Source organism: Numida meleagris, chromosome 1 (assembly GCF_002078875.1).
Source record: "Numida meleagris isolate 19003 breed g44 Domestic line chromosome 1, NumMel1.0, whole genome shotgun sequence".
NCBI lineage: Eukaryota > Metazoa > Chordata > Aves > Galliformes > Numididae > Numida > Numida meleagris.
In genome coordinates this window covers 127,747,986-127,769,924 of record NC_034409.1, presented here as the reverse complement: position 1 = coordinate 127,769,924, position 21,939 = coordinate 127,747,986, and the positions used below count along the sequence as shown (strand labels likewise).

General features: G+C 39.4%; 1 protein-coding gene across 8 annotated transcripts in view; it reads right to left on the bottom strand.

Annotated features, from left to right (window-relative positions):
* The window catches only part of PPP2R3B (protein phosphatase 2 regulatory subunit B''beta), a 50,085-nt gene extending 28,836 nt beyond the window's left edge, over positions 1 to 21,249 (bottom strand). For 2 of the 8 annotated variants that reach the window (XM_021411789.1, XM_021411849.1), the window contains exons 1-2: positions 21,100 to 21,249; positions 18,368 to 18,815 (exon numbers count right to left, since the gene is read on the bottom strand). In XM_021411789.1, the coding sequence (XP_021267464.1) occupies positions 18,368 to 18,715 (348 nt within the window). In that variant the 5' untranslated portion in view covers positions 18,716 to 18,815; positions 21,100 to 21,249. The other 6 variants (XM_021411818.1, XM_021411828.1, XM_021411798.1 and 3 more) reach the window with 6 other exon arrangements.

The window sequence follows — 21,939 nt, the reverse complement described above, 5'->3', positions numbered from 1 at the left end:
TTCCGTGTTTACAACAAAACAAATTTCAGTCAGTTTCTAAGCTCAGTGCAACTGAGCTTAGAAAACAAATCTAGTCAAGAAAATTATCAAATAAGCTCAGCCTCATTATGGAGCTGCAGTCAGCAACTACAGTAAGTGTCCTGTTAGCTTCTGTCTGGCAGTGCCCCAGCCAATTCTGATTCAGATGACTGCAAAAGCAATCACGTATCCCTCTGACCATGTAAAAGTCAAAGGATATTTTACAGAAGTGTAACAAACTGTTTCAGGCTTTCTAGGAAACAAAGTAGTGCCACTGACAGAGGACACTTATGGACAGTAAGAGGACACAGTAATGTTAGTGATTATAAAAGTAAGGGTATGTTAAAATGGAGAAAAGGCAGTGAAACTTTTATTCCAAGAGGGAAAAGTAAGTGAGAACACTTTGCTGTCTGAATTGTTGAGTCAGGATTTATCTGCAGAGGGTACAGACATTAGACTTCTAAGACAAGCATGCAAGCCAAGCAAGCTGTAAGCGCCATATTGACTTTTCAACAGAAGCAATACACATCTGCATAAATTTATGCCAGCCACAAGCAGGTAAAGAAGGTGCTGCCAATACATTTGAAGCCCATGCCAGGAGTCGCTATTGGAGAAGTGTGAGAAAACCATCAGTTTGCTAACAGCTTCCTCTGAACAGCTAAAACTTAAGGCCTGGCAATCCATTAGTGACGCACCATTTATGGCAAACCTCTCATCTTAACGAGCCAGTCTCTGTGGGCAGCTTGGATGTTTTCATTCTGTCTTAAATGTTGGCATCTGCTGTAATAAATTGGCATTATACCAACAAACTAACATCCCGCATAGCTATCAGCTAGAGTCAGAGTAAGACCTCCATTTCCCATCCTCCCCCAAACACTTTTTATTCTGCTCCTCTGTCCACCCCCAAAAAAGCTGTTAACAGGTCTCCAAATGAAGTTAAGTCAGAAAATTGACCCCATTAGGAAAGCTGGCCTGCTGGAGACCTCTAACTGTTACACAACTAACTTGTGACTACAAACGTAAAACCAACTGCCTCAATCAAGCTTTTCAAAATTTATTTTCCCTCAGAAGTTGGAATGTTATGTTAATGACTGGAAGAATCAGTGCACTGCAGCACAACCGCACGCCAGCTCAGCACACGTTAACACCAATAGGCTCTGTATTGGTTGTCATCACGAATGTGCCACAGGAGTTCATAAAACACATTGCTAACAGAGGAGTGCAAAAGCGATCAAGAGGCACTAACATCTAACTTCACTCAGGAGGAAAGCTAATCTTGTAGGCACAGTGGAGAAGTTGAAATATTTCGCATACAGCTGACATAAATAGCACGCGTAAGCAGCATTTGGTATCATTAACAGGTGGCCACAGAGCCAAAGGCTTGCCATTTCCATGCTGAGGTGTGACGCGTTCAGCTATGGGGATCACCAAGGAGTAACAGCAGATAAAGGTATCAGGGAGTTAAAGTATCAGAAGACATGCCAGCACTTAGTCCTGGAACTGAGATTTAAAGGATTCATTCAAAATTCAGGGCAATTTTTCATTTTTTAAAAATCATCACATTCAGCATTAATTTATTTGGTTTTGAAAAAGTCTAGTTCTCACACTAAAAATCGCCTGATTTACAACAGCAATGTGAGACTAAGCAACAAAAAGCACTTATTTTTCCTAGTTTAACTAATACTAAGGTACATGTATGTAAGCATGTCACTGCACAAAGATGTATTTTATTCTGCTAATATTTTGTTTTCAACTTCAGACGCATTTTCCTCAAATAGCCTGGATAATGATCCTGCTTACACTCCAGCTCTGACAGGTAGGGATGTCACCAGCTGTTGGCTAAAACACCCAGCTCTGCTACCAGCAGGTAATAAGCCTTTCAGTTCACATCTTTAAGTTGCCAGTCCATTTGACATGGTGATAGTTCCCTCTCCCTCCACGGTTTCAGAGAAATTGACGAGCAAGATGGATACAGCACCTCTTCAAGTGCTGCATTTTCCATTCACTATATGCTGGAGATGTAAAATTGTTTGAAAGTGGTCATTCCTACAACCCACGTGAGAAAATGAATTCACATTCAATTTAGTTCTCTTCAAAATCATCTACTCAAAAATTCAGTTCCCCAAAAACGCAGAACACCTCAAGAGCGGTATATTGTTTTTACCTTGTTTTTGAGGAACTGATTTTTCCAGAAAGCCCTATTTTCCTCAGTTTTATCAATTTTTATCAATAAATGATAAGCATGCCTGAGAAGCAGCCTGTTGCATCGCTTTCCAAAGCTACCCATCTCACCACTGGTTGTCTATTTAAAGATGTACATACAGCTCGATTTGCTACACTTTGAATGCCCTTTCCAAAAGGCGGAAGATTGCCTGTGACTAACTTATATGGCTCTATGCAAAAACCACTGCCTCAGAATTCCTAGAGTATGTGCAAGACTGACAGTCACTCCAAAGTACCTCAGAACAGATGTTGAGCCACACGTTCCATCTCACCATCCACCACCATTGCTCTTTAGGAGCTTTGCTCCTACAGCACTAAACATCATAATAAGAATCTGACATTTGTCTAACCATTTACCAAAACTTCACTCATGTGAACATCAGAAAAGTACAGTAAAAGTATGGAGAAATAGGTTGACCTTCATTTCTGCTCGATTTTACATCAGATACATAAACTGTTCTGTCTGAAAGCCAATACTGCAGCAGCATAGGAAACTAAACTCTGATGGCAATGAAACTCAGCAACTGAGGAAAAAAAGTCAAGTTATTCTACAAGAAATCTAAGCAATTTCTCATTTCAACAAGAAATGTCTTTTAAGATTATGTAGTAGAAGATGAACAGCTGCTCTTTGAAATGCACTTGACCCGTGAGGCACAACATAAAATTAATATTAGTGTCAGGTAAAGAATCCTTCTACATCAACAGTTATCAATGCTTTTTTTTTTTTTTTAAAAAGGTACCTTCAAAAAGTTCTCCTTAAAATTATGAAGTAGAATCAAAGTACCATTTAAAATGGAACCCTGGATGAAATGTATCAAATTAAGCAAAGATAGATTTAAGATTTTAGTTTTACACTCCTATTAAGTCTGTTCTGCCCACAGAATTTAGTCTGTAATACATTTAAGTGGCCAAAGGTATGTTATTCTACAATTGCCGTTTACCAAAAAAGTGCAAAGCTAGTTGTAAATGAGAAATGATTGCTCATTGTCTACATTGCATGTTTACAGCTGGCAGCATACAAAAATAGAAAAACTACAGATTAGACAAGCTGTTTCCTTAAGGATTTAGTCACTTTTAGATATGCATTATCTTACTATACTGAGATCTTTTCAAGTTCAACACAAAAAAGCCTTGTACAAGCTCAAGCAACCCAACTATCATTCGATGAAAGGCAGATCAAGTTAAGGGGCACCACTCATGGTAATAATAGTGTTTGTTTACAGCAGGATGCCATGACTAGGCTAAGCTTGCCTTGAACTCTGAGGTTCCTAAATACTAGCTGCTACTTTTGGGTAATTAAGGATATTATTTTCATTTCTTTTGGGAGTTTCTAATGTTATTCCTAAGAAGTTCAAGTAGAAAAATACTTCCATTCACAAATTTATGATAATGGCATAAAACAGGAGGGTCAGCACTTGAATTCTGCTTTCAGGAAAGGAATAAACATCGCTTATATAACTCAGTTGAAAGAAATTTGAAATAACAACTTAGCAGATACCAGGCTAACACCTTTTTAGCATCACAGGGCTCTATGGCCCTCTCTTGAAGGTCACCTGAAAGGGACACTAGTGCACTGAATACAAAATTAAGTAGTAGGCTATATTTAGAATGTTTGGAAAAGCCAAAAATCCAAAGATAAGGTGATTTTTATTTGAAAGCCAAGCTTTCCTTACTTGAAAAGGAGTATAAAATAAATGTCACACATGCTGTCACAGATGTACCTTTAGTACACAAATTAGAAGTGAAGGTGAGGTAAGGACAGAGTGAATGCTTTCACATACCACCAAAACACTTTGAAGCCAGGTGGCGGTTGAGGAAATATCAACTTTCCAATAAAACAGTTGTAAGCTTTTGCCTCTCTCCTAGAAGAAAATCTCTTTGAAACATTCATTCCGGAAGCAGTTTTCCTACTAAGTACGCATTTTAAACGCTTCTATTTTCAATTATGAGCTCACTTTAAAATGGTGGATTTAACTCACTGTTGCAAAACAGCAGGGAGGCACATGTTGCTACACAGTTAGTACAACTGATCTCTCCCAAATTCAAATAAAATAAACAATATAAGGGATTTCAGGGTCATAATATAAGTAAAAATGCAGCTTTCGACATATTCTGAGTTAGTAAAGTTACAGCCAATTTTATACGCCTAGTTTCAGTGAAAGGTAAATTAAAACCCCAGGAAAAATGCATACAGATTAAGGAAAACAGTCTGTAGAAGTCTAATGGCATTAAGCACACCAACTTCCAACTGCATACAGCTCTGAGCAAACATCACACTTTATCTACACTACACGATTCAGTAAGTTCTCCTGTCTTTTGTTTGTTTGCAGAGAACCACCTGCATAGCCTTCTAAAACACAGAGATCATCATATATGAAACCAATTGAAACACTGCTAGTTGAGCAAGAACTTTCATATATTTCTTGAAATCTGTGCAGCTGAAGAGGTACAATTAACTAGAATAACTTAATTGTATAAGATCTGAAAGACAAACCTGGACCTGCTGAAAAGCTTTCAGTCTCTTCTTGAATCTAGATGGCAAAACAAAATCACATCCTCGAGCTAGCAGTGCCAACTCCTTCCTTAGATCAGGATCTTGCCGCAAAGAAATTTCCTTTATCCTCATGCTTTCGGATTTCATATAATGTCTCTGTGTGCCAGTCCAGGCACTTGAGTCCCAGTAAATAGCAGAGCTGTTGTATTATCACACAGTGCCACTTAAAGCAGCAGCTGCGCCTGAGTTCCGTGATATTATAAGAGAGTCAGCTCAACTTCGCCTGCTCCATACATTAAAGGGAACTTGGCTGGAATCACGAAAACAGATTGGAAAGTCACTTTGGGGGCCTGCCCTTTCGTACACGCATTCCAAAGTCTAAACGGGATAGTATGGAAAAAACCAAACCTGTTTGGAGCAGCATCTATAAAAGCAGCTTCCAATTTTAAAAAAGCAAGCCCTGGAGGAATGTGAAGAGGCCAGCCGTGGTCATGTCGTAGCTTCCTCCTCCTCCTCCCATCCCCCTCAGCTTTTCCTTCTGTCACAAAACACTCACTGTCTAGTTTCAATGAAGTACCTCACTGAAGGCTTACTAAACAGCAGTTCAACTCTTTCTAAGGTCTTCAGCCCTTTAGCAGGAATCCTATTACATCAGAAGAAAAGGAAAGCAACAACAGAAAAAGCTGCAAACTCGCACGGAGTGGCTCAACTAGCTTCATGTAACAGATTTGTTTGCATTCATCTAGATGTCAGTTATTGTATAAGACTCTGATCACCCAAATGCCATGGCAGAAAATACTAGCAGCATTGAGGCAAATGTCTTACAGAAAAAGTACATGAGAAATATTAATGATGCAACAAAATCTGAGCAAAGTTGACAGGATACACTTTTCTTGCTCAAATAGGAGTTTCTGTAAACATCAGTATCCATGTGTATTACATGTCTATCAAATTTCAGAAGCACTAAAGTTAGAGTTAAGTACCATTACACTTCTCTTTTCAGTTTAATGAATCTCAAATGCATTTTATGAGGAATAAGGCTATCTTTTAGACCACAGCAATCTCCCTCCCAGAAGCAGAAATCTGATTAGCTTTTGCAGAAATTCAAGTGACATTCTATCCTATCCATTCTCTTCTACAGTCTGATGTATATTAGATGATAACTGGAAGTCTTCACGTTATAAAATCAAGTTGTAAATACTCAATGCCCCTTAAATTCTCTAAGAGTATTGCCTGTTTGATACCTCTAACCAGTTATGCACAAGCGTAGCTACTGAATGGGAAGACAGAGCCAGTCATGCTGTTTTTATCCCTCGTGCTTTAAATAACTTTCTTGATTAGATAAAGATGTACACATACCAAGAAGCACAGAACAACTATTTCACCACAAAGCTCAAGTTTTCTCTTACTTGACTACATTATTTCAGCTCTGCATTGTGTGCATGATCTTTAACCTAATTCTTCTATTCATAGCCACTCCATCATGGATCAGTTTATTACAACTCCACAACAAACAGCTTGTGAGATTTAGGAAAAGGTGCCAGTGAAACATGACTTGTCTAAATTGGTTCCTTTTTACTTTATCAGATACTATTAGGAAGTAAATGTTGACAAAAAGTCTGTTTTCTTGGGTTTAATTTAGTGTCCAGCATTTCCCACCTGTTTCTTTATTGCAACTTGTTATGAAGATATTTATTTCTCTCGGAAGTAGGAGAACAAGAAAGGAATTGACTAGGCAGGAGTCAGACATGTTGTGTTTGGCATGACCAGACTGCCAGACTGCATAGAGCAAATCTGGCTGTCACTCACTGCCTTTTAGGAAGATCAGATCAACTAACCTATAACCCTGGCCCACAAGGAAGCCAGAAGGGAGAGCAGTGAGTGTGGCACAAAACAGCAGCATGCCTGGAACCTGAGACGAAGGACTGAGGTGTTAGAGTAGGAGAAGAATCCTACTCTGGCAGCAGATGCCAATTCCAGACTAAGATGTTTGGGGAAGGTCAGGAAGGTTGTGTTGCACACAGGCAAAGCAGACTGCATTTCAGGTTAGGGAGAAAAAGGCTCTCCTTTAGAAAACAAAGATCTGCAAGGAAAGGTATCTGCTCACCTAAATTGAGATTTTCACCCCTTTTCACAACATGATGCACTCCAGTTCACTACCACAATCTGGGTCTTGTTTGAGGTGGCTGTTTGTCATTAAGATGACTGACTGCCACACAGAGAGTTAAGCTAAAGGACTGAAGCTCCTACTCACCTGAACCTCCCTGAAGGACCCTCAGTAAGACACTGGTGTTTTCAACTCCATTTTGAAGAGTTGTGGATTTTACTTCCTCTTTTAAATGGAGCTCTGATCCTGTCAGTACTTACCAGTATACTGTGTTGAATATTTTGAATATTCTGTGTTTCCTTGTTGTAATACCACTTCACAGCCAGAAGTAACTGATAACATCAATCCCATGGTTAGCTTAATGCTGTATTAGTCCTGCTGGCACTGGTTTGGTTTCCAATCCAGTAGTTGCTTACATACCTGCATGTATAGTTTTCAAAAGCGTACAGGCTGCAAACTACGAAGAATCTACATGCAAATGAACATTTAGTTGCAATACACAGTGACAAGTAAGTACAGCAGCAGCTATTAGTCACTCCCTTTTCACCATCTAAACTGATACGGTTTTTGTGCTGCCACATTAAAGGAGGTGCAAGCACTTTCAGAGCAGTGTGGTTAAGAGCCCCTTAAGATCAATTTTAACCTTTCCAGCCATGAATTCGTCACAGGAGAAAGGGAAAATCAGCTACCATCCAGACTGGACTAGGAACGTTCAGGCATAGTATTACATTCCCCCTAAACCTGAATTCTCTCCAGCAAAAGCTAAGGCAAAACATTTTCCTGAGTGAAGAGCTGGATGCCAGCCATGAAGCCGTTCAAGTATCCTGGCAGCTTATTATAAGCTAGATAAACAGAAGGGAAGATACATGCTCAGAGCTTCCTTCCAAAGCTAAAGATACACACTATGAATGGAAGTGACTCAAGGCACTGTGGTTAAGGAGTTTACCACTTTAACAGTGGCCTGAACATGCATAATAGCAGCACAGTATTTATGCGGCTGCCACACGAGTATTCAAGTTGGATAAAGTTCACTGATGTTTTGGGTAACATGGAAGAAATATAAATCCGAAGCATATCCCAAAAAACCTTGAATGTAATTTAAACCAAAATGCAATTCCTAGTCAAAAGCATATACTGATAGTAGATTTAAAGTCTTAGAAGATTATGGGAAACTGACCTCAAATACTGCAAAACAATACGCACATCCAAACATTAAAGAAAGTTTCAGAGAAAATAAGAAACTCAGTGTGTAACGAGTTGCATTCAGCTGTACAAAACCTAGGTTCCAGACCTCAACCCAATTATGCATGAACCAAGGTGACAGAAGGCCTATTTGGCCTCTGGATACAGTTTACATAAGGCTGCATAAACGAGCCCAATGGCAACAGTGTGCAGCATAATTGAACCCCTCAGCCTGCAATGCTGCAGAAATTCAAGCGTGTCCTGGGTTAATTGTGGACAGAACTGTCATATCTCTACAACAGTCAACATGTACAACTAGTAAAACCTTGTACAAAAGTAACTGAATAGTGAGGGACAGAAAAAGAGCAGTAAAGATTACTAAGGCGAGGTAACATCTTTCTGAACACAGGAAACAGCTGAAATAACATGACAAACTTAGTACAAAGGATATATTTCAGATAACTAAAGTGGAAAAAATGCACTGTTGGTACAAGTAAATAGCTCTGGAAGATATATCAAAAAAGGAGTCCAGCAGCTAAAGATGCTGAGCAAAATATACTAACTATAAGGCAGTAAAGGCAAAGAAGAAATTACATACATATACCAGAAGACATGCATACATAGATGAAAGTAACAATTCTCTGCTAGAACAACAACAACAAAAAACCCTAGCAAACAATATGAATAACTCTAAAATGTTGCTTTTTTTGTCTGTCTTCTCAAAAAGAAGATGACTAAACTCACCATTATTTAATGTTATCAAGAGCCATTTCCGGACTAAGTCTATATCTGGCCTTTGATACACTGAGAGGTGCTAGGACTAGACATACCCCATTATTTGGGTAAAAACCAGATATCTGACTGTTAATTATTTGGTTCCCTCCACCTTACTGCCAAGTTTCACAGTCAGACTGAACATTCAACAAATCAAACTTAATTTCTGCAGAAGTCACTGCACAACAGTAGATGCAAATGACATTGCACTTCAGTAAACACTATTCTAGTTGGGTAGATGCATTATTTACTGCAGATCTTTAACCCTGCAAACCAGTAGTAGGCCTGTGGATCACTGCTGTATTAGCAGTTCTTAAGGCAGAGTGAAAAACGGGGGGTAAAGATTAAAAGATGATGTCAATTTCAGTCAGATTTGATTTTATGATTGACAGAGTGAGAAAACACAGCTTCCACAGGCTCAGTAGCATCTGCAGTACCTTTCTGTTTAACAGTATTACATAGCAACTTCCAGCAAAAAGGACTCTAAATAAATGACTGAAGAATGAGAATATTTTTGCTTGGACAGAATTCTAGAACTCCCACTCAAGTCTTCGAAAGCACCTTTGTAAGGGAAAACACCTCTGTAGGAATGAGCTAAAGTCTCAGTTGGCCACGTGTGTTATTTTACACTGTTATGAGGGGAGGAACTTTTTATAACGGCAGGTAGCGACAGGACGAGGGGAAATGGTTTTAAAATGGAAGAGAGTAGATTTAGACTAGCTTAGCTTTTTGAGTATAGCATGCTACAGTGTTGAACTGCTTAAGTACACAGTGACAATATTTAGCAGTCTACCTTCACGGGGAGAAAGTGATTCTGTGGCTGTGGTTTATTCATGTGACACGTTTATTCATGTCAGTCTGGGTCTGGATGAGGTATTTTTTCTTGAAGGATGCAATGCCTCCATCACAGAACATGTAGGCAATTTAAAAAACAGGGACAACTTGCATGTGTGTTCCTTCTGTAATGAAGATTCAAATTTTCCATTACTCTTGGGGTTGACAGAGCAATGTTTGGATATTCTTTCCAGGTTGTGGGAGAACCCAGAATTTTTTTAGGGGGTAACACAGTGAATGGCAAGACACCAATTAGATGCAAGATATATGTTGCTAGACCAGGAAGGATGATCTGATCAGATTCTCTGCACATTACTAGAAGAATGCTATGTATGTACACCACGCCATGGGCCATTATCAGATTAGAAGCAAGATAAGATACATGTCACCTGGTTAATGATTACATTGCCTGGACTCCAAAGGCATAGCACAGGACGTTTTAGACTGCTAACTGGATCTGGCAGACTAACTTCAGCAAGTGTCAACACTGGATAAAATCAAAAATGAAGCCTAAAGGTTAGTGTATAATATATATACTGTTAAGAGTAATTTTAATGTTCTCTTCCATCTCTTACCATCTTAGGAAAACATTATCAGTTCATATGTTATTTATTTATGCATAGCATAAACAGAGTTTCAATGGAAACAGGTCATTGGAATGGTGCTCTATAGGTGGAACCTATTTACTCTTCATGATCTTCAGATGACCCTTCATCAGATCATGAAGGGAAGTGCATCCAAATGGACGCTGCTAAGGTGACTATCAAACAGATGGGTATAATAAAAATCTCTCCTGCAGCTCATACAAATGAAAGTTACACCTGCTCTAATAGGATGTCGTTTTTCAAATGAACCGTGGTGCTAATGGGGCTTATTCACAGAGGAAGCTACAGTTCATGCATTTGTAACTTTCCCAATGTGTGCCTCTGAACTGTAGAATATATTGAAGGGTCAAGCTGATTAAGAATACCTCTTGGATTTTCCAACAGTAGACAAACTTCTATAATAGAGTCTTATTTATGCATTATGCAACTTTTCAAAGTTACCACTTTGGATATTTACTCATTTTGAGCTTGGTAACATTTACCAAATGTTAACTTACTTTAGAAGCTGACAGAATAATCCGATATAATAAAACATTGACATTTACGTTCTTCAATTGTCGAACAACTTACTAAACATAGCACTAACTTTCACTACTTCAGTTTACATCAACTGAATGTTAAATTAATCCTTTCAAGAGAAATCTTACAATTTCACCCTTTCCAAAACTAAAATGATTTGTGTATGAAAGCACAATCACTGCCTCAATGCAAACAACACAAGCTAACACCTCATGTAATTTAGTCCCTGAAATCACAAGACAGCAATTTTGAGTAAGTGACAGATGCAGGAAAGCTTCCTGCATATGTTTTTGCTCTGGATTTCCCTCCCCAAAGACCTTAAGCAAAAATAACATATCAAGAAACTTAAGATATGGACCCACTTGTTCTACAAGAAAGGCAGTAAGACAGCAAATTATAACTTAACAGTGGAATTTCCAGTGGAACTCCTATAAAGACATACTCTTAACCTAATACTATCATGCTGCTACAGGAAATGGAAAGACGATAGAAACTCTACTGGTTAACAAGGAGCGTAAGAGACTTTTTTAAAAAAAATCTGGAATTAAATGAAAGGTCTTGCATTTCAAAACTGGCAAGCAGAGCACAGAGATAAAGAAAACAGACAAGAAAGGAGGCAGATCATAGAAGTTGGTCACTGGTAGTATCCAGAACTTCAGCTTTTCATATGAAAAATAGAGGTGCAAATGTGACTCATAAAGAAAAAGGACTTAAAAAAAACCAAGGCAATACACAGATGTATACCAACAGAAATACACTGTCAGAACCAGCAATTTCCTTCATTCTTCATCATCAAGAATCTTGACATAAGGCGTAAAAATTTTTCAAGCATTCTAGCTTAAGTTGTTACTTGATAAGTAAGCCACTAGTCAGCATTTCAGTAAATACTCTTCAGTTTGTTACTAGTAATTAAGACAATGACAACAGTGATCTTTGTTCCCAAAGTTACAACTGAAGACTTGTAGAAAGGTATTTGCTGTAAATGAAGTATATTTATGAATACTAACATTACCCAATTATCAATACAGATCTAACGTCTACAGGAAGAAAATTGCTTAGAAACTTTTCTCCTGATTCTGCTGAATTCTAAAAATAGATCAAGCCAAATAGTTTTGTAAGCTCTGCAGACCTTGTTTTGTCAAGGTGATGTCAACAACATCCAGATGAAGACCCTCCATGGTGGACCTATTTACATTTTACTGATAGGTTTGCTGTCTTTCCCTCATCACTAACTTATAGACTGCAGAGAACACAGAGTGTGTAACAGGTATTTTCTCCAGTTAATGAAACTATTTAGGTTGCCTAACTTTCATTTCAATTCTTCAAGACAGCTACATGTGCAAATCCTTTAGATTTGAGAAGTCATTGACTAGGTCCATCAACAGATGAACTAGTTTATGGGATGAACCACATTAATTGTTTTGTACTGAAGTGAGTTCATACATACTTTTGGCTTCAACCTCATTTCTTGCTGAAAATAAGGTAGATGTGGGGCATGGGGGAGGGTTCTCAAAAACTGAGTTCTCAGCCATGGAGCCTCTTGCATCTTTAAGGCAGATGGAAAAATAAAAGCAATCTCCTTTATATCAGTATCTAATTTCCTCCCAGACTGCCCACCTGTTAATACAGACTACTATTTCAATGATTGATGTAAAGCTATAATTGTGTTTAAATGTTTTGAAAGACTGGACATAAGTATCTGCATGTTATGAACTCATGTAGCAATGAATTTGCTTGCTTGCTTTTAAGCAACAGCTATTCACATAGGAAAGAATACCTTTTAGTCATCAATTTCATCAAAATATTTCAATTCATCCAGTGTCAGGAATCACATGAATTTTAAGCTGAAAGAAAGCTACGGAAAATCCTGAATTCAATTTTTTCAGTGCTAAAAATACCAAAAACTTTAAGAATTCACATAGTGTATAAAACATATTTCAATTTCCAGTAGGATAGAAATAGCTTGTTCACATGCAATTGCCACTTTGATTGAGGACTACAAGAGATGCTTACTTCTTTTAACAAAGAAATTTAATGTGTAAATAGAGTAAATGTTATTATTGCCCAGGGTCAAATACACAGTAATAATAAGGACAGTATCAAAAGAGCTACAATAGTGAATAACTTTCAGTTTGTCATTTATACTTAAAACAAATCATTAGTTCTCCAATTAGGATATTGACTCTTCTCTTCCAAGCTATTCAGTACAGTAAAGTTTAAGAACAACAACACAACGTACAACATACTACTGGTACTGCTTATGTTGACCACTTATTTCACCACAGTTGAAACCAGTAACAATTTTCTAGGAATACCTGTAGCTACACTCTTCAAGACTTTAATATGAACTTCTGGTCACCCTTCCTTTGTTGGCATCACAGAAAGACTTTTATTGTGAACATTAGTTCTGACATCTGTCATAGTACCTTGTTATCATCCCAGAAGTACATCAGCTTGATACCAGGTTATTTACAGTCAGCTTTTAAGTCACAGGCTTGAGTTGGAAGCCAAATCCATCACCTTACCACTGTAGTGATAGGAGATAGCACTACTAACGCTAGATTTCCTTAATGAAGAGTTAGGGAGCGTACATGTTAGACCATACATAATCCAGCGCATAGTGCCATCCTAATGGAACTAATGTTTCCCAGACTTTGTACTTAGCATTGCTTCTAATATTAAGGTATACCAGGTAGCAATTCTGATGCAGAGAAAGTATAAGACTACCACTTGAAATGCCAAGACTGACAAAGTTCAGTACCAACCAGAGTAAAATGCTGCCTGGATTCAAACACTGTCATTCCTCTTACTTTTCTGATATTTTAGGAATAGTTTCTCTCTAACAAGTGGTGGTTCCCCAAAAACATGAAGCACGCACCTGCAGAACACGGAGGCAGCCCACCACTCACCTAAAGGGTGCAGATATAAGACTTAAGTAATCCAAAGAGCTCCTTTGTTCCAATAAGCAACTCTTAGTGCTGTTATACTCAAACCTTTGTCTTAATGTTAAATGGTTTCATTTTAGCTTCCCTTTAAGCTAAAATGGATTCTAGCAGTACCACTATATTTGAATCAAACTAACTGGAAACAGAAATTTGGTTAAGAATGGAAGTGATAAAAAAAAGCTATATGCTACAATATATCGAAGTACTAAAAAGAAAAGTCACAAACTGAAAAAATAGAGGATAATGAGCTTTGGTAATTGTCACAGGATAACAAGCAGAACGGTATGGTCATCAAGAAAAGGCGATACAAAAACCTGTCTAAGTAGTACCTTTATGTCAAAGGTTGACCCTGCAGAGAAATGGAAAATAACTCTGAACTTCTTCAGATCATATGACATCCCTCCACACACACCCTCCCCTTTCAAAATGCCCATAGGAAATTCTGTGAATTGTTTCCCCAGATGCCTTGCACACCAGCTGGTTTGGATTAAACATCTTGCCTGCGGCATCTTTTAGGCCTTAAGGCCTGGCATTTTTGACAATGTGATGAACAGCGCACAATTGTGTATCCTCCGTGTTTAAGATAATCTAGTGTGCCAGAAACATTGTTAAACCCATGTACAGTAGAGATATAGATAGAGGTTGAAGAAAACTACAGCAACAATTCCTCAAGTCTAGAAGTTACAGCCCTAGAATTTCCTCCTTACAACATCATACCCAAAAAATATTCAAGACAATTGTCGAAGTTTCTCTATGCCTCCGACTTCTTGTTATTTAGATACATTTAGGATATACAAATCAGAAGCATAACTGCTGAACACTGAATGCCCCTCACATTAACAGAACTTTGCAATTATTATGCTTGCACAATAGATGCAGCCAGAAACTGAACTCACTGTGAGTGACAACAGGCAAGTAAAGAGGAAAAAAAAGAAACAAAAAATCCAACCCCTAGACAAACAATGTTTTGTTTTCACTTGCACCAAAACACACTAAGATGAATTTTCACTGCTGAATTCTATCTGGATTTCACAACGCGTCCGTAGATTACACCCACAGTCTATTCTGAACTAGTGTTCTTCCAGAACCTTGCTTCAAGCACTACGTCCAGTTGAACAAGTAAATCCCTGTTTCAAGTGCCTCAATTTTTTCTTTACCTTTACCACACAGACAATGCAGGTTCTCTCATTACCCAAGAAACTTAGGACTTACTAACGAGCGGAGGGCTTCATCTTGCTTGAAAGTCAGAAAATTCTTCTCTGACAAGGCATTAGTACTTCAGCAAAAATGTGTGGCAACTTTTTGAATAAAAATGAAATTCAAACTTCATATACAAGCTAACCTCTGAAAGAGACAAAATCTCCTTCAATACAGTAGTTGTCAACTACAGTACTTTTAATACTGTTTAGCAGTTACCATCAGAACACCAGCTTGGATTTTCATTTGCTCATATGCAGCTATGTGTTAAAGCTTAATTACCTAATTAGTTTCAAGACTGGTGTTCCAAGAATGTTTTCCATTCTGCAATACTTGTTTTTCTAAGTACAGAAACCTGTAAGATGAAAATAGTGTCTCCTAAATATTCATAATTATTACCTACTTATGGCCTGAGAATATCAGTTCTCCCGTTGTCAGCTTTCTTGTTTTATGTCCTTCAGAAGAGTTTCAACAGGAACATTTCCAGAGATAAAAAGAGGTGTACAGCAACATTACCCATAATCAAATGTAGTGATTCAGCTCAATGACACTGAAAAGTACGTAAAATGAACTTACTGCCTGCATGCTGCATTATCAAAATTCCTGTATACAGTAAGAAAAGCTTTAATAAGAAGATGCCTCAGTTGACTTATATGGTCCTAAGGGTAATAAGTCTCCAGCTCTTTATGATGGGATGTAAAAACCATTTTCTAATAACAACCTCAGGCACACAGAGTTAAGCACACTGATGTTTAGCATTTTCTAGGATTTATTTAGAATATAAATCTCTATCACTAGAGCTGAAGGACAAGCTTTCTCTTTTAAAAAAAAACTTGTCTTACAGAAACATGACAAGGACCTCAAATTTACTTAATCTAAAATGAAGTAGGTAAAGCTGTTGTGGCTAAATTTGTGAACCAAAATTAAGTGTACAAAGCCAGATGCACCACTTTCGACACTGCAGTGGGTAATTTATAAGCACAAAGGAAGGAAGAGGGGTATATTTTGCTTGCTATGAGAAAACCCATAGTCATGGCAGAATATACAATTACATGACTCTTAGCAGCATCTTCAGAGCCAGTGCTTGCTGCAAATACAATTTACAGGCCTTTAAGATTAGGAACATTTGGTATGAAACTTCAATTAAGCTGAAAAATAAAGCCTCAGATAACTTCCTTATTGCTTGGAAACTTCCCTCTGTCCAACTCCCGGGCAAGAAATAACCTACCCATGTAGGTTCCTTCTCAGCACTATGCAAATGATTCCAATTAAGTAAGTCACATTGCATCTTCCTTAATCTCTTCTAGTTCTTCTTAATAATATCTACTTAAAGCCATCAACTAACATGCATGAAGAGAAGTTACAGCAGGCAAATAAGTGATCAAGTACATCAGTTAACAGTGGCTTCTAATTCCCCTTGGTCACTTTTATCTGATACAAGCACAGACTGAATATCTGCTAGCTCTCTTTATTTTTACTAAAACAGGAAATATGATGGTATGAACAAATAAAATGATGTAAATAAGTCATCATGCTCTGCTGTCTGGCTAGATTATGCATATAATACACGTCCCTATTTGATAAAAGCAAAGCAGGCAAGCTTTAGACGCTAAGCACGATGTCTTGAATCTAAGAAGCGTGGGCTCCAGGTTGTTGAACTAGATTTGAAAGTTAGTATTAAAAAAAAAAAATCAAGAAAACACCTCAGATTAAATATTTTAGCACAAAACAGTAGTCACAGTGTTAGTTCAGTGTATAAAAATACAGACATATATACACACACAATAAACACCAAGAACAGACAAGAACTAACTGATACTTAGTCATTCTCAGCTCTAACCATTCTATTCTTACCTGAGATGGGTTCCCTGGGACATGAGGTTTGGCCAATGCATTGAGTTACGCACTAAAGGATGGAGAGTAGTTGGGAGCAATGAACACTTATGAATTACCAGTATACAGATTTATAATACTAGAGCAGAAACAGCATGTCTCTGTTAACAACTCCTTAGATGTAAGGCAGATTATATAAGCAATGTTTAATTTCATCAGTAATTAGATCATTTTCTATCTAGTTTTGTTTTTACAATTTATTAAAAGGGCTAGAAATTAGATTGCACTGAAACATATCAGGTTGGGGAGCAGGGATGTCATTCATGCATAGAAGACATTGTCTGCTATAAATCAAGACCTTCTTAGAAAGGAAGCATTCAGTGTACCATGCAGTACCAAAACAATTACTTTGTTAATATGCAGATTCAGTAGAGAGAAACTGTAGTCTTGTACTAACAATAGTGCCTGGTATCATCAGACAAAGGAATAGTTGCAGTCAAGGGAATATTTTATAAAGATGGCACTGCAAACAAACACAGGGACTCACATTTATCCACAGTTACATCTATACTGGAAGGGCTTATTAGTCTAAGTGTTGTAGTTGAAGCACTGACATCTGTATTGGGCTACTTCTTGCAAAAATATGATAAACAAGAGATGTTTTGTAAACTAAATAGCCTTTGTACGCTACTATATCTGATAAAAAGCTAGATTTTAAAGTATTAGACATATTTCATGCATGATACCTGGTTACTCATAGCCATCTGACCTGTGCCTGTCAATCCAAGTTTTGTCTTTCACTCTCCAACTCTTAGAAAGAAAAGAAAAAAATGTTTCTTGTGTTCAAGAAACATTTAGATGTAGCATTGAGACATGGTTTAGTGGGGTTATTGGTAGTAGGTGGATGGTTGGACTGGGTGATCTTGTAGGTCTTCTCCAACCTAGCTAATTCTATGATTCTACGAAAACCCACCATCAACACCACCACACTCCCATACACTAGACACTATTGAACAGACACAAGGACATTACTGAAAGAACTTTTTTGTTCTCCTTTCTTTCACAGGGAGATTAGCTTTTCCACCACTTCTCATTTGCTCATGCCCATTAAGAAACACAGGAATACTGATACCAGCCTTAACCTTATCACGCAGGGTAATTCGTCAGAAAGGAATAATTGCTTATTCTGATATATCCTTACATACGCTTCGCTCACCAAAGTGAACATGGAACACGCAAGTTGGCTGTAAGACAGATCAACATTGCATGATATTTGAAATTGTAGCTCAAAACCAGGGCAGGTATACCAAATTAATCAGCAGTACACGATATGACACTTTTAAGATGCTTTCTACTCTGCAAAAATTACTGGAAATAAAGACAATCCATTTTTCATTTTGTGTCAAGCGCATGCATCTTATATAAAGCAAAAGAGCTGCAAGGAGCCAAGACAGTCTTTTGAAATGCTAGGCCACTTAACCATTAGTGCTAACATTGATATTTCACATTCTGTGCTGTTGCTTTGCTCCACTCCACTTGTTGGGGAAACTCACCACTTGCATAACTCATCAAACCCACAAACACAAATTCACTTCAGTTGCAACAAACAGGTGTAATAAGTAAGAAACAAACTTACTTCTCTGGCTCCTGAAGATCTACGTGTTCCTTTAACATTAGACGCATTCCTTAGGCTGGTTGAAGTTGCTAACGGAAGAGTAGCAGAAAGCTGAGGAGGAGTGAAAGACGTCAAAGACAGCCTCATATCCCCTAATATGCTTTGCTTTGAATTGGAATTCTTAGCTGTGAACCTCTCATTTTCACCGTTTCCTGCATCCCCATTGCCAATCTCAGTTTTCTCCTCATTCTTGATTCTTCTCAAGCAGTCCTTCAGCATCAGCTGAGTTGTAGGCTGACTCAGCCAGCACAGAAAGAGTTCATCCACCTTCATTTTCAGTACAGGTTGTAAAACTTTCCCGGGCGGCATTTTCTACAAGTTTCCCTTCTTGGAAGAAATTCAAAATAAAGGTTTGACAATTATCTGCTTATTCCACTTCACTTTCAGCGTCTCGCAGAATCCAAAGTTCCTGTTAAGAAAAACAAAACCAAACTCTTAATTAATGTTGTAGCTTTAACGAAGTGCAAATATTTACCTCCACAGGATACAGCAGGTGTGGGGAGAGGCACCACAGCACATGACTGCAATAGCAGATAGTAATTTTCTAAGCATAAGTCACTAGTCAAGCCCAGTGTCACAGTGTTATCTCTAGATCTATCTGTGTCCATGATGGGGGACAGCAGGCCCACCAGCCCAAAAAGGGGAAAAAAAAAGGGGGGGGGGGGAAGGGATAGGAAGGAGGCAAAGAGGGAAGGAAAAAAAACTACCACAAATAGCAGCAACAATCTGAGGAGGAAAGTTAATTTACTAATTATAATAGCAGAAATACAAGTTAATTGGGATTGAAGCTAATAAACCAATTAAATGAGAGTGTCCAAAACCAAAGGCCCTACTCTAATGCTGAAGGCAAGATGGCTAGGGAGCACACACTGCAGACACAAGCAGTAAAGGAAAGCAACAGTCTTGTGACTTGTGAGCAGTTTTATCTTTCCCTCCAAAGAGGAAACAGAAACAAAACAGTGAAAGTCTTCTGGGACATATAGTTGTTCTCCTCTTCTGAGAACCAGGTACCTGGAAATTTTGACAGTCCATGGAACTGGAGCATTAACTCTTGAACTTCCAGTGCACTATGTGATGTTATGATGTAGAACATCATAATGATAACAAAAAAGAATCATAAAACCATGACACCCAGCAAATAGTTTAAGGCATACGGTGCAAGCGACGGAGACTGAGAAGAAAAAACGCAGTCTGACTTCTTCAAATAGAGCTGTCTACAGGGATATATCTTAAAATACATGTTCATTGTGACAAATAGCCTTCAAAAAATCTAGCTGCACTTCATAATAACTATAAGACTATAAGCAAACTGTTTAAGCAAAGCCTTGGTGGTAGCACAACTAAGATTTAACTAACAAATCTTGCAGTCAAGAGCTGAAACCGAAGGCTCAATTATCACCCTGAAAGTTGTGCTTAATGGAAAACCTCACACCGTGACACACTAATATTGCCACATAGGTTATGCCCAAGCAGATTCCCAGAGATCTCTCCTCAGGGCTTGGTACTATGTGGCCATTTCATACTCTATAAACAGGAATATTTTGATATTACCTTCTACACTTTTTAAAGCCAATGTGAAACAACACAGAATCATAGAATCATTAGGGTTGGATAAGACCTCTGAGATCATCTAGTCCAGCCACCAGCCCATCCGCACCATGCCCCCCAGTCACATCCCTCATTGCCACATCCACACAGTTCTTGAACACCTGTAGGTGACCCCACCACCTCCCTGGGCAGCCTGTGCCAGTGCCTCACTGCACTTTCTGAGAAGAAATTTGTCCAAATATGCAACCCAGATCTCCCCTTCTACAAGTTAAAGCCATTACCTCTTATCCTATCAGCTTAATGTGACCTGAGGATTGGGATAGTACCACTTCAGCTCAGTTGTTCACTTGAGAAAATACGTACTCTTCAAGAAGCCAGAGGACTTGGGCTTAACACTGAAAAGCGAACCCAGGTTACTATCACCATCTCTGCAGTCAAACTACCTACTGACTAGCTAGGTTAAACCTTGTGATTCCTTTTTTTTTTTTTTTTTAACTATACTCTAAGTCTGACATGCTGGCCTTCACAATTGCAGATGCTTACAGAAATGCTCATGTTTTAAACCCTTGTGTTTAGAACCATTTTGTCCATATGCAGAAGGCTGTGAAGTCACACCAAATACTCTACGGGAGAAGCCTACTTGAACGTGAGAAGCGAGCACAACCCAGCACCTGGAAGTGCTGTTACCACCAAGGCTCAACCTTTGTCCAGGACTTTATAACTCTCTACCAGCCAAGTTACTGAACTAGAACCTTCAAAAGCTCAATTACCCATCACACTAGGTACGCGCTTCCTCCAGAGATCCAGTACCACACTCAGCACCAAAACAGGCCACCACGTTACTCCCCTAACTTAAGAAAACACACAAACAAACCAACGTGGCAGCGGGGCCCGCCTCCACGTCCACACCACCCGCGGCACGGCCGGCACGGCCAGCCCCGCCTATGCACCCTGCGTGCCCCGGGACGGGCAGGACGCGGGTCCGCGGCACACCTGCGGCCGTTCGCACACCTGCGACCGTTGGCCCGTGCGCCCGGCCCAGCACAAAGAACACGCACCCCCAGCAGCGCGCGGGATGACGTGGCACGGCACGAAGACAGACAAGCGGCACGAAAACGCCCAAAAAACATACAACCAGCACTCACCATCCCCTCGCGGCGCCTCCCGCCGCTACCTTCAAATCCGCGCCGCCTTCCGGCCCGCCCCGTGCCCACCGCCCTGCCCGCCTAAACCTCGCGAGAACTCCCCCTCCCCGGCGGAGACGCGGCGAGCGGTTGCTTTGGTAACGCGCAGGGGGCGGAGCCACTTGCCCGCCTGCGTCATGGTGTCTGCTCGCCGCCTTTGCCCGAGGGGAGGCCGTTGGGGGAGCTGTGTTTAGGGTTCGGTGCGCCTCGAGGCGTGCTGGTTTACCGAGACTAGTCCCCGAACTCACTTCTGCTTGTGGTTTTTAGCTGTTAAATCCATTGAGAGGAGAATACAGAATACTTCCTCTGCTGTACTTCTGTGCAGTTGCTGTTGTTGCTATTACTGCTGAGGGATTACAAATGAGAGGGTGAAAAGAGAGGAGGAGGCAGTAGCAGGTGAAAAGAGCAAATCCCTTCATTCTGCCAACACAGAATCTCTTGGATAACCTTTTTGTGCTGGGTACCAAGTACAGAGACCTCGCCCATCTTCATGACGCAGCAGCGAGGCTCTAGGTGTCCTTGTCAATCCAAAGTTACATGGCGTGGCATTGCCCAAGGTCACTTTTTCCTCAGTATTTTGTGCATTAGTGGATTGTGTATTTTTACCTCAGATCCCCCTTACGCAACGCTGTATTTTCCTTATGAGGGTATGCCTCACTTCTGCGCTCTTCCTTCAGTGTGAGAGGTGCTGTGAGCACTTCTGACAGATCGATGCCACAACTCTGCGAAATGTTGATGTTGTGGAGCTGAGGCTGTGCCAGAGACAACACCGTTCACATGTCTCTGTGGTTTGAAGGCAAG